This window comes from Oryctolagus cuniculus, chromosome 13, assembly GCF_051225735.1.
Source record: "Oryctolagus cuniculus isolate XC-2025 breed Fujian yellow rabbit chromosome 13, ASM5122573v1, whole genome shotgun sequence".
Classification (NCBI taxonomy): Eukaryota; Metazoa; Chordata; class Mammalia; order Lagomorpha; family Leporidae; genus Oryctolagus; species Oryctolagus cuniculus.
The window spans coordinates 18,722,872-18,735,556 of NC_142879.1; the positions used below are offsets into that span (position 1 = coordinate 18,722,872).

The 12,685-nt window shown below is 53.2% G+C and overlaps 1 protein-coding gene across 2 annotated transcripts; it reads right to left on the reverse strand.

Moving 5' to 3' along the window:
• Window positions 1-5,470: 5,470 nt before the first annotated feature.
• On the reverse strand, window positions 5,471-10,701 carry LOC100340426 (alpha-1,3-mannosyl-glycoprotein 4-beta-N-acetylglucosaminyltransferase-like protein MGAT4E). Of its 2 annotated transcripts, XM_089311306.1 has the most exons (3): window positions 9,786-10,701; window positions 7,737-7,890; window positions 5,471-6,692 (listed from the first exon to the last, which is right to left on the reverse strand). In XM_089311306.1, exons 1-3 carry the CDS (start codon window positions 9,936-9,938, stop codon window positions 5,545-5,547), a joined length of 1,455 nt encoding a protein of 484 aa, XP_089167432.1. In that variant the 5' UTR covers window positions 9,939-10,701; the 3' UTR covers window positions 5,471-5,544. The 2 variants fall into 2 exon arrangements, with proteins under 2 accessions (XP_089167432.1, XP_089167433.1); XM_089311307.1 differs by lacking the exon at window positions 7,737-7,890 and having other exon boundaries at window positions 9,786-10,697.
• Between the last annotated feature and the right edge of the window lie 1,984 nt (window positions 10,702-12,685).

The following is a 12,685-nucleotide window of genomic DNA, read 5'->3' on the forward strand; positions in this document are numbered from 1 at the left end:
TCCCTGTCTCCAAAGGAATTTGTAGCCAACGGTACTGTAACCAATGATTCGAACCCGGGCACTCGCTCTGTTGACAACTAAGACTGTGGCCGGGGAGTGGTAATGAGAAGGTGGTTTCAGCATAACTCACTGGAAAGAGTGAAGGGACAGCAACTCCTGCCGCTGATAGAGCAGGCGGCGTCTCCGCAAAGGACTGAGAGTCCAGTCTGCGCTTAGATTTTGTTTTTTTATTTATTTATTTATTTATTTTTTGGCAGGCAGAGTGGACAGTGACAGAGAGACAGACAGAGAGAAAGGTCTTCCTTTGCCGTTGGTTCACCCAACAGTGCACCGCGCTGATCCGAAGGCAGGAGCCAGGTGCTTCTCCTGGTCTCCCATGGGGTGCAGGGCCCAAGCACCTGGGCCATCCTCCACTGCACTCCCTGGCCACAGCAGAGAGCTGGCCTGGAAGAGGGGCAACCGGGACAGAATCCGGCGCCCTGACTGGGACTAGAACCCGGTGTGCCGGCGCCGCAAGGCGGAGGATTAGCCTAGTGAGCCGTGGCACCAGCCCTCTTTTTTATTTTTTAAAGATTTTATTTATTTATTTGAGAGGTAGAGTTATAGACAGAGGGAGAGACAGAAAGGTTTTCCATCCGCTGGTTCACTCCCCAGATGGTCACAATGGCCGGTGTTGAACCGATCCGAAGCCAGGAGCCAGGAGCTTCTTCTGGGTCTCCCACGTGGGTGCAGGGTCCCAGGCACTTGGGCCATCTTGTGCTGCTTTCCCAGGCCATAGCAGAGAGCTGGATTGGAAGTGTAGCAGCTGGGACTTGAACCGGCGCCCATAAGGGATGCTGGTGCCACAGGAGGCTTAGCCCACTACACCACAGCACTGGCAAGACAGAGTTTTTATGGACGTGAGAACGGGTTCCCTGTTTCTTCTCCACTCCTCCCTGTTCTGGGAAAGTCTGGGTGGGAGGATTCTGGGATATGGAATTCCACTAAGCAAACCCCTTGGGACAACACTGGCCATCAGGGTTCCTATGTATTGGAGAAGCAAGTGACTCCGTCAGCCCCGTAATTCTGACCTTGTTGGACTAGGACTCCCTCCTCCCTGAGTCACTGAGCTCCTTTTGATAAAGAACAGGCAGGGACACATGGGCCAGGGGAGACAGACCGGAGGCTGAGTCCTGCTTTCAGGACTTGTGTCCGCGTTCCATTGCGCAGAAATTTATTTCTTTGTTCTTTAAAAATATTTATTTATTTATTTGAGAGGTAGAGTTAGAGAGAGAGAGTGAGAGAGAGAGAGAGAGGTCTTCCATCTGCTGGTTCACTCCCCAAATGGCTGTAATGGCCAGGGTTGTGCTGACCCGAAGCCAGGAGCCAGGAGCTTCTTCCAGATCTCCCACATGGGTGCAGGGGCCCAAGCACTTGGGCCATCTTCCACTGCTTTCCCAGGCCACAGCAGAGAGCTGGATCAGAAGAGGAGCAGCCGGGACTAAAACCTGCGCCCATAAGGGATGCCTGCGCCGCAGGCGGAGGTTTAATCTACTGTACTACAGGGTCTGCCCCTGTTTTCTTTAAAACATCCCATTTTCTTTGGCCCCCCTTTGGCACACAGGCTGACGTCTGTCTCGCTGTTTTAGCAGTATTCTGCTCCCCAGCCGGCGGACACCCCCTCCCACCGCCTCACCCAAGCCCGCCTTTTCCAGCCAAGTCCCAGGAGCTTGCTGTGCGATCTGGGCGTTCTGACTAGAATTCGCCACCTTTGGAACATTTCCCAGGATCGCTGAAAGATGCTGGGCTTGCCACTCACTCTCCCTGAGTAAAGCTGGGATTAACCATTTACAGATGCTGTCTCTTTCTGTCAAACAAAACTGTGCTCTCTCTCTGCAGGCGACGTGCTCCAGACGGGACACACTGCACATGGTCCACAGCAGAGATTCCCCGCAGGCTGCCCCCGCCTCTGATGCCAGTCGGGAGCCCCAGGTGGTGTCACCTGTGTTTCTAAATGGTTGGCCGAAAGCTGGTAGGCTGGAAGGGAGGCACTAGCACAGGTGGACAGAATAAAGCGGGAAGTGTGTGGGGTTGAGTGAGGGGAGAAATGTAGAAGCAAGGCTTGGAAGCAGTCCAGTGTCAACACATTATAAGTCTTGCCCAAGTCCAGTAACCTGGGAGGTGGGTCCCAGCCCTCCCCTGGGGACATCTCTGCCCCTTGTGACACCTCCGGGGAGTCGTCCCAGCCCTGCCCCCTCGGGCTCTTAGGTCTGTTACAGGAGACAGCTGGAACAGAGGTCCTTGTCTCTCTGTAGGAAAACAGTTTCACACGTGAAACAGAGCAGTGGTAGGTGAGCTCGCCGGATGGGAGGCGGAGTGGCCAGGACTTGAACCCGTGCTCTGACAGAGAATGGCAGTGCCTCAGGCAGGGGCTTACCCTGCTGTGCCACAACTCTGGCCCCTGTTTACCATTTATTATCAGGGATCTCACAAAGGATACAGATGAAGAGATGCGTAGGCCAGGCAGGTGGGAAGGGCTGGGTGCTTCCTCCCTGTTTCCAGATGGGCCCGCCCTCCAAGGACATGACAAACCCCAGCTCTAGTGGCCGGCACTGTGGCATAGTCCGTTGGGCATCCGCCTGCAGCGTTGGCATCCCATATCAGCGCCGGTTCATGTCCCAGCTGCTCCTCCTCTGATCCAGCTCTCTGCTATAGCCTGGGAAAGCAGTAGAAGATGGCCCAGGTACTCCCAGCTCCTGGCTTCGGATTGGCCCAGCTCTAGATGTTGCAGCAATTCGAGGAGTGAACCAGAGGATGGAAGACCTTTCTCTTTCTCTCTCCCTCTCTTGTCTGTAACTTCACCTCTCATGTAAATACATAAATCTTTTTAAAAAAGTGCTCATTATGATGCGTTAGCACAATACAAGTCTCTCTACCTGGCACCATGACATTCTGAATGGCCCTGAGTACCTGTGGAAGTGACCACACAGAGAGAAAAGAGTTGGCTCTCTCATTCCTGGAAGTCACCACTGCTTTCCCAGAAGAAAGATGAACATTTTGCCCAAATATTCACATATATTTCCGGGACCCCATATATGTAGAATCTGAACAACACGTGGGGACCTGGGAGATCTGGGGGAAGTTCTTGGCTCCTGGCTTCAGCCTGGAGCCTGGCTTCAGCCCTGCCCATTCGGTCATTTGGGGAGTGAACCAGCAGAAAAAAGATCTCTTCTTTAGCTCTCCTCTTTCTCTGTAACTCTGCCTTTCAAATCCATAAATCTTGAAAACACAAAATCCTGCTCACGTCCCCATAACTTTTGTAGGTGGTCCATGCCTTCCCCCAAAGGAAACACCCCTCCAGGAATCTTCCCTCCCAGTGCCAGGAGAATTACCCAGTCTGATAACACTGGATAATAAAACCTTGGAGGAATTTCATACCCAGAAATCCCTTTGTCCAGCACTATCCAGAAGAAGAGGGAGGGGGAAGGAGAATGGTGGGGGGAAGTGGGCCCCATGCCCATATGCCCCGGCCTAAATGGAGACTGGACGCTCTCTGGGACTCTTCTGAAGTCGCCCAGCCCACCTAGGGGATTCATGGGCTCATTAAAGTTTGCCTGCTTGCTTACTGCTACTCTGTCTCAGGTCTGAAATTCTCTTCTTATTTATTTATTTATTTATTTATTTATTTGAGAGGTAGAGTTACAGAGGGAGGGAGAGACAGACAGAGAGGTCTTCCATCCGCTGGTGCACTCCGCAAATGGCCGCAACGGCCAGAGCTGGGCTGATCTGAAGTCTGGAGCCAGGACTTCTTCCGGGTCTCCCACGCGAGTGCAGGGGCCCAAGGACTTGGGCCATCTTCCACTGCTTTCCCAGGCCATAGCAGAGAGCTGGGTTAGAAGCTGAGACTTGAACTGGTGCCCATTTGGGATGCTGGTGCCACAGGCAGATGCTTAGCCTACTATGCCACAGCACCAGCCCCTGAAATTCTCTTTTGGAGAAACCAGGACTCCAGGCTCCCCTGCTAATATTGTCACTTTCTTGATGCATGACTGGTTTTTATCTCTAGCAGAAGCCAAGGGCCCTCCTGAGGGCTGGGTGTCTCACACAGGGTCTCGGTCTGTCTGGATCACAGCACATCCTTAGCCATCTGGAAGTTCTCCAAGTCCTGTCCTCTCAGGTTACCGTGGAAGCTTTCCTACAGAGGCCTGCTTGATTAAGTCATGGGCCCTTGGTGATCAACTTAACCTTCAGCACCTCTATCCTCCCTGGAGGTTGGGGGTGGGGCTGAGAAGTCCGAAATCCTAACCAACCATGCCTTGGTCTTTCCTGTGGCCAGCCCCCTTCTTGAAGCTGCTGAGGGGCTGCCAGTCACCCGACATCTCACTAGCACACAAACAAGACACATCACTTGGTAGACGGCAAGGATTTTAGCAGGTGTATGTCAGAGGACTGGGACAAAGATCAAACGTGTATTTCACAACATCTTTTTAAAAAGACGTTATTTGTGTTTGAGAGGCAGACAGATGTATGTAAATAGAGAAAGAGTGAGCGCACTCCCACACGCACTGGCTCACACTACAGATGCCTTGGAATGGGGCGGGGCGGGGTAAAACCTGAAACTGGAGCCAGAAATGCACCAGGTCTCCCACGGGTGCTGGAGCCCCAGAGCCGTCAGGCTGCTTCCCAGGGTCAGCGCAGCAGGAGCTGAGCCAGGAGCTGGGGCCTGTAATGAAGCCGGGTGTGCTCATGTGGAACCTGGGTGCCGCACCCACTAGGCTGAGTGCTTGCCCCGTGTCATATCCTTGTACTTTACTTCTATAGGTGGATTTTACAAATGCCAAATATAAAGGAAATTCTAAATAACACCATCATTTTGACAGATAAATGTTTGCTGTTATTATCCTCTTGTTAGTGCCAAGCATGTTTTGTTCATTGTAGGATCTCTGCTACCTTAAACAGGGCAAAGGACTGGGTACCTCTGAACGAATGCAGGCAGGGATGGAGTAGTGCACGCTCTCAGTTCTTACGCTGAAGCTGCTGAGTAGATAAGGGAATGCTGTCGGGTAACATACTGCTTACTGCCGTTCAGAGGAGACGTCTGCCAGGTCAGTAACTTATGCTTTTGGGAAGGCATGTGGATAAAAGCTATGGAACTTTGCCTGGGAAAACGTAGAGAAGAAACTCTACAAAGACTTGCATCTGGTTCCGAGGACTTCACGGACAGCTGGAAGCCCGGACTTGAACTCTCGGTGACAGATGCAAGGTTTGCTCCTGGGGGCACTGGACTTCACAGGAAGGCAAATCCCAGTTCAGCCTCAGGCCATTCCCGGTGCTCTGCAACAGGGTAGCTGCCTGAGGGCAAGACGCTGGCACAGCAGGTCCGCGTGGAGAGAAAGCTGGGGGGGCTCTGGGGGTCGTGGGTTCAGTTTTCTTTCTGCCTCTCATGAGTCCGGGTCCTTGACACTGAACAGCGGGAAGGAGACAATGGCGCTCCTGACGAATTTCAAAGCTTTAATTTCCTGTCATCAGTGCTGAGCCCATCCCCGAACACTGGCCTTGTTACCCCTACCCTTCCTCATCTCTAGTCCAGACATTGATCTGGCTGATGGTCACAGAGAAGTGCTGTCGGGCTGTTACCAGCAGCCGCACACACCTCACAGCCCCCATGAGACCTGCTGTGTACGGGACCTTCTGGTTGCACTTGCCCTTCACCAGGGGGCCCAGCAGCACATAGTGGGCACAGCCCATTCCCTCCAGCACGGGCTCATAGCCCAGTTCCACCTGCCCGTGTTCCAGGTGGTACAGCCCCTGGGCACCGAGGCCGGTCAGCACCTGTATTTGGACCACCCTGTGAGGAAGATCAAACACCAAGGTGTAGGTGTCCCCAGGAATGACGTTCTCCGTCTGGAAGTGGCTTAGGATCGGGAGGTAGGCGTACTCGGGGAGGTGAGAGCTGGACAACGCGATCATGGTGTTGTAGAGCGTGGCAGGAGGGTTGCTGGGTTTCTCGGGATTCTCATACTCTTCTCCATCTTCTTCCTCTTCCTCTAAACAACACGTGTACTGGGAATTAAGGTCGTCCGTGCGGTAGAAGAGATAGGGAGCAAATCTAATTGGAACCCTCTGGCCCAAGAGAAAGCGGAAATTTGCTAGCAGCAAGCGTAGAGGAGCGTCCTCAGGGAAGAGGAGGCGGACGGAGGTGAGCAGGGGCAGGTCGCTGCTGTGCAGAACCTGCCCGGAGCCCAGGCTGGAGAACTCCAGGACCACCCAGTGCAGCTCCCTCCAGGCCACCAGCGTCCAGTAGATGGCAGAAACAAACCTGGGGGTGCACTGTGTGTTGTCTTCCAGCAGCAGGAAGTACTCTGAGAGCTCACTGGCGAAGTTCATGAGCAGGGCATGACCTTCTCTCTGCCGGGAACGCAGAGCCTCACAGGGCGAGGACTGACTGGGCGGCAGGGGTCCCGGGAGAGGGGCGTCGCCCAGAAGACCGCTGACCACCAGCAGCCTCCGGGACTCCAGGTGCGGTGCAAAGGGGCCTGAGATATTGGCAGCTGCTCTGTAGAGCCGCTGGGGGTCAGGCTCTGACAGGTGGACTAGCACTATGATATGAGCCAGCTCAGGGTCGGAGGTAGCTTGGAACAGGGAGTGCAAGGTGTCCAGGAGGTGGCTCCCATGAGGATGCTCTATCGAGGAAATGCCCACGGTCAGCAGTTCTGGGGGAGACACAGGACTTCAGCACCACAGAGGGACGGGGCCCCAGGCTCCCTCCCAGGTCCCGCCTGCACCGCCACGCCCGCCGGTTTGCCCTCAGTCGGCCATCCTGGTCAGAGCGCTTGGATCTGACCCATCCTTTGAAAGGTGGTTGTGTGGGGAAGGCTGCCACATGCCAAAGGTCCATTTGCTAGTGTGGCAATCATCCCAGCCTGGCCTTGACCTTGAGTCACCTCAGCTATGAGGATGCAGGCTGTGCAGGGAAACCCAGGGCGTGGCCGCCCATGCTCTGCAACCTGAGGTCTGCATCTCCCCTCCACCCACTGCCTTCTCCCATTTATGCGGCAAAGCTTAGATAATTTACGTTCATTAGCTGGAAGCCACACCTCCCTAGCACTCTGTTGCTGTGTTCACCTACCTGTCAATCAGGGGATTCCTCCCCCGGAAGTACTTCCTCTTACCCAGGAAGTGGGTGGTACCATGTAAACACTTCCTTTTTTCCATGCTCATAAAAAAGCCAGGTAGAATGGAAGTTTGGGCTGTCTTCCTTGTGGTATCAGGATGAACAGAGCAGAGTATGGTATTCCCCCTTCCCTGGCCCACTCTCCCGAAATAAAGCTCTAATGTGCCTGTATATTTTTCTCACTTTGTAAATAAAGTTTATCACACTGCATGCCGTGTTTGTGCCTGTCCTCAGAATTCTTCTCCCAGTAAAAGGCGAGAGTCTTGAAAATTAACATAGGCCCAACCTAGCCCGCAACACTGTGGCTCCCACCAGCTTCCTCGGGGGTCTGCCACGAGGGAGCTTCACTATGATGTGACTCTGCAGGGTCACTGTGGCCTGGGGGCCATTCTCCTGTTGGTCACTTGAGGGGTGGGCAGGCAGGAGGGAATCGCACTCAGGATCCTGACCTGCACCAGGGCCCACGGCGCAGCCCTGGCTCCCAGCCCTGCCTTCCTCATCCCCCCCTCCCCACCTTCCCATTTCTGGTGAAATTCCTGTCCAGCCTCCTTCCAGCCTGACTGGCCCTCCCCTGCCTACTCACTCTTTTCCTGGGGAGGGGCTCCAGCCAGCAGCTTGTAGCTGGCATGCTGGAGCCCAGGGGAGGTTTTCTGCATCTTCTTGAAGGCTTCCAGATGGTTCTTGACTTCAGAGTTGAATTGCTCCCGAACCATCTGCCGAACCACAGTCTTTTCATGCTTTTGAGGACAGACAGGGGTCAGGGCTGAGGTTGATGCCCAGATCTTCTGGAGTCAGCTGGGGGACAGGTCCCCCTTCTAGGACAGGCTGGGGACCCCAGGGTGGCTGTGTGTCAGGGCGCAGTTAATGTCTCTCCCGACATGGGCTTTCCTGCAGAAGTAGGGGCCGTGAGCAGGGGAGGTGGAGCCCCCAGGGTCACGTGGAATTGTTAGATAGGGAATCAGAAATGAGCTTATGTGAGTATGACAAAGGCCTAAGGAACTGACATCTACAGGGGTCCAGCATCTGCATCTCAAAGTCATCCCAGTAACCCTTCATGTATCTGTACTTCAAACCTCCTGTCCTGATCCTGATCCTGATCCTCCAGGGGGTCCCCGCCCCTTCTACCTGAGAACCTTCCTGGTACAGCCCAGTATCTGCCCCAACAACCGTCCTTCCTCTAAGGCTCCTCTAACGGGGCGATGCCAGCCAGGCTCCCCCTGAAAAACTCAGAAAGGAGTTTTTCGTATTTACATTCAACAAGTCCTCTGTCTGGGAGGATGAGAAGGAGGGGGTGGGGGGAGGCAGGACCCATCTTCTTAAAAATCCCCAGCCTCAACTGGACTTCGCTCAGCCCTCTGCTCTCTGCTGATGTGCCGCCTGGCCTGCCCAGGTGTACTCTCTCCACTCAGCCATGTAACCTTGCTCTCCCCCAGTCTGAGCGACTGGACATTCTCTCTCAGGTCCTGTCTGGAGAGGTGCCCATCTGTCCTCATGGATGTCCCTATCCTAGTAAACCTTGCTATTTTGCTTTTTACTTACTCTCTGTCTCACGCCTGAATTCTTTATTGTGTGAAGACAAAGACCCTTTACTTCTCTGGTAACAGAATGCCCGTGGAAAGACCTTGGACATCAGCGGAGTCAGCCAGGGCCTGCTCCTGCCACGCCCACCTCTAATTTGCCTCCCCTCACCAGGCTGGCCAAGGTCAGTGTCACCAGCCATGGGCTGTGCAGGTTCTGCAGGACCTGCTGAAGGCCCCTCCCAGCAGTGCCCTTCAGGAACTCTCCCACGGTGCCTGGGCTCTGCAGTCCTTGCACGTGGGCCAGCACTCTGCCCACGGCCCACTCCCCAAGCTGTGCCCCAGGGCAAACGTGGAGTCCCAGTCTCAGCCCATGGGGCTGGGGTTTGCTCCTGCCACTTGTGGATGTTGTAACCGAGGGAGGAGACTCCACTTGGTGTGAGAAACTGGGACATGAAGACCCTGGGGAGGGAGGTGGCCCACGCCCAGCTGCTCCCCAGCACCTGCTGGCCCTTCTGGGCTGTGGGGTCTTCAAGAGCCGCCTGTGCCCCGTCCCGACCACGCCTACCATGACCTCTCCTCTGCCTTGCCCTGTCTATATTTCTCAGGCCCCTGAAAAGTGGTTTAAGAATTTTAAACTGTCAGCGGCTGGTTTCCGGTGATTCCTTCCACAAAGCAGGGGCCCTCAGAGGACTTCTGAGGGAGTGACAGGAGACTGTTGGGTCTCGGTATCACTCCCATTTCATCTCAACTGCCCGAGGACTCTTGGCTGCCACACATGGTAGCTCTCAAGCTTCAGATCTCTCCTATGTCACAGCTCCTCCAGTTCCCCCTGGACGTTTCCCCCTTTCTTCCTCCGTCCCTACTATCACCATTGTCAGTTACAGCAAAATTGCTATATTTTTCTCTATTTGGCTGGGAGACTGGCAGAGGCAAGTTGCCTTTTCTTAACCCAACCTTCTCATCTATAAAAATTCATTCTAAATCATCCTTCTCTTTTCCAAGAAAACCTGCAGTGATTCTGGAGTGACCCCCACTGACAAGACCCAGACTTGTTCACCACTTTCCTACTAACTCGGCAGAAGCTGGCTCCAACATCAGCTTCTGTTGCTTACCCCAAACAGCTCAGATCCGTTGTCACAGAGCTGCTCGTGGAGGAAGACACTCAGGAGTACTGAGGCCAGGATTGCGACGACACATTTCCAAACGCAGTGGCGCATGACCCCGGGGCCCGGACGCAGTTCTGCAGAGAAAAGTGGGCAGCGCATGGATCCAAAGGACCTTTCCCTCGGGTGGACCTGGGTGCTGTTTTCCTGCCTTTTTGCCTTCTGTTCCTACTTCCAGAATCCTTGCGATTCCCACCATCCTGATACTCTCACCCTACATTCTGCCCTCTCCGCGTGGAAAGACCTAGATTAACTCTAGGCTGCCTCTACACTCTGAATGGGTTTCCGCTGTGTTGTGATTTTCTAGTTGGTTGCAGCAGGAAGTTAATGAAAACTGCCTTCACTCATCCAATGAAGTCAAGTGCCTTTCTTAGGAAAGGGGAGAAAAGGAAGTAGACGGGGTCGTGCTGCAGGAAAGAAAACGCTCCCGGAGTGGGGATCTAAGCAGAAAGAGTGTCCTCCCTGTTAGGAAGGAAGTCAGAAATGAGCTTATGTGTGTGTGACAAAGGCCTAAGGTCCAGCATCCACATCTCAAAGTCATCCTGAGAACCTTCCAGGTGCAGCCCAGGATCTTCAAACAACTTCAAACACTAAGACAACCTGCCCAGATCCTGACCTTCCAGGGAGTCCTGCCCCTTCTACCCTGGGATAACCAGGGTTATCTGGGATAACCAGATAACCATCCCTCCTCTAATCACAGGCTTCCCCTGTCTGATAACTTCAGGGGGAAAACTCAGAAAGGAATTATTCGTATTTACATCCAAAAGGTCCTTTGTTCCAGGAGGAGAAGGAGAAGAGGTGGGAAGGCAAGACCCATCCCCTTAAAAACCCGGCCTAAATGTGAACTGCGCACTCTCTCAGGTCCTGTCTGGAGAGGTGCCCATCCTTCTTACGGATGTCCCTGCCCTAATAAACCTTGCTATTTGCTTTCCACTACTCTCTGTCTCAAGCCTGAATTCCTTCTTGCGTGAAGACAAGGACCCTTTGCTTCTCCAGTAACAGTCCCCAAGAAAGGGAACAAAAGCAGTGGCTAAGGGGCCCAGTGCTATTCTGGATTCTCAAGTCTCCAGTATCAATTAATTAAGAGCCCTTCTTGGGTTTTGCTGATTCTACCTCCCAGCCATTATGCTGTCTGCTTCCTTCAACGTCTCCTTCCAAGCTCATGTTGGGCTGGCATGGTAGGAGTGTTGTCAGAACTTATGCCTGAGAGTTAAGTAAAGAAGATAGAGTACAAGTCTTTCATTGCCTGTGGCCTATCCCCACCAGGGCTACTGACATAGAAGGACAGTCAGAGTAGCCAGGTCACTGGAATCGGAGCTGTAAGTCCACCGCAGTAGTTTCGTCTAGTTTCTTGGGTCACACACTCACAAAAAGCAATCTGAAGCTCTGCGTAGGGCAGGGGTTTTCCTGAAAATAGAACAGTCACTGCAGGGCTGGGCCTTGACTAGAGCAGGTAGCCTGCGGGTCTTCAATCAGCCAGCCCTGCTCCTCCCTCCTGGAGACACCCCACGGCAACCATTGTTCTCTCTGAATGGAGAGCAGGCAGCACCGCGGGACCAGTCAGCACAGAGAACAGTTCTGGGTGGGGAAAAGCTGTGTGAAGGGCTTTCTAGCCGTGCCAGAGGCTGCAGGTCTTTCCAAATACTCCACTTGCTCCCCTGCATTTCCTGGGTCTGGTCCAGTTATGAAAACAGGAAGCCTACATTCAGCTTTGAAGACGGAAGAATGAAGTCTGCTCCTACAGATGAGCTAATTTAATGGCAGTGTTGTTCTATTCAAGGCACAGGGAGAAAACCAGTCCTACAGGCGGGGCTCAGGGAGGCTGAGACAAACATCCCCTCTCCTCTTTCCCTTCTGTCTTCTGCTCTCTCCTCCTTTTCCTTCCTGGTGGTTTTCAAAACACCTCTTCCTTCTCTCTCGAATGTTAAATAGTTTGCATAGAAGTTCAAACGACCATAAAAGGTTGAATATGACATACAATTATTAGTCTAAAAGCTAGTGTTACTTTAATTGTTATTTGTTGCTCCATATTTTGTTTTCTACACAATTTTAGAAACCAAATACTCGTCTCTGTTTCTGGATATGCAGTGTATGAAGATATAATTTTGTGACATCAAGCATTGAAAGGGGGAGTGGGCATTTAGTCTGCCAGTTAAGATGCCGTGCTCCTCAACCGAATGCCCGGGTTCTACTCCAAGGCCCAGCTCCCGGCTCCAGCTTCCCAGCAACGATGGCCAGTCAGGACCTCAAAGGACGCTGAACATGGTCGTCAGGGTAGTGCAGATCACACACAAGAGACTCCACCTCACATCTACTGGGACGGCTGCTATATATATATATATATGTACACACACATGCACATACACACCCCCCCCCCCCATACATACAGCAAATAACTGTCAACAAGGACATGCAGAGGGCCACACGGCTGAACTCCGAGAAATGGTGCAACTGCTGTGGAAAAATGGTACAATGGTTCCTCAAAAACAGAACTGTCACAGGATTGCTGGGCATATAGCGAAAGGATTGAAAGCAGGGTCTTAAAGAGATACTCTTGGGGCCATGTTTGCAGCGGTTTTATTCATAGTGGCTAAAAGGAGGAAGCAGAGCTGGTGTTTAATGCAGCATCTCTGATCAGAGTGCCCGGGTTCAAGTCCTGGCTCTGCTTCCCATTCCGGCTTCCTGATGGGAAGCAGCAGATGATGGCTCAAGTCCTTAGGTTCCTGCCACCCATGGTGGGAGGCCTGGATTGAGTTCCAGGCTCCTGACTTCAGGGTGGCCCAGCCCCCACTGTGGCAGGCATTTGGCAAGTGAGCCAGCAGGCAGGAGTTTTTACTCTCTCTTTCAAA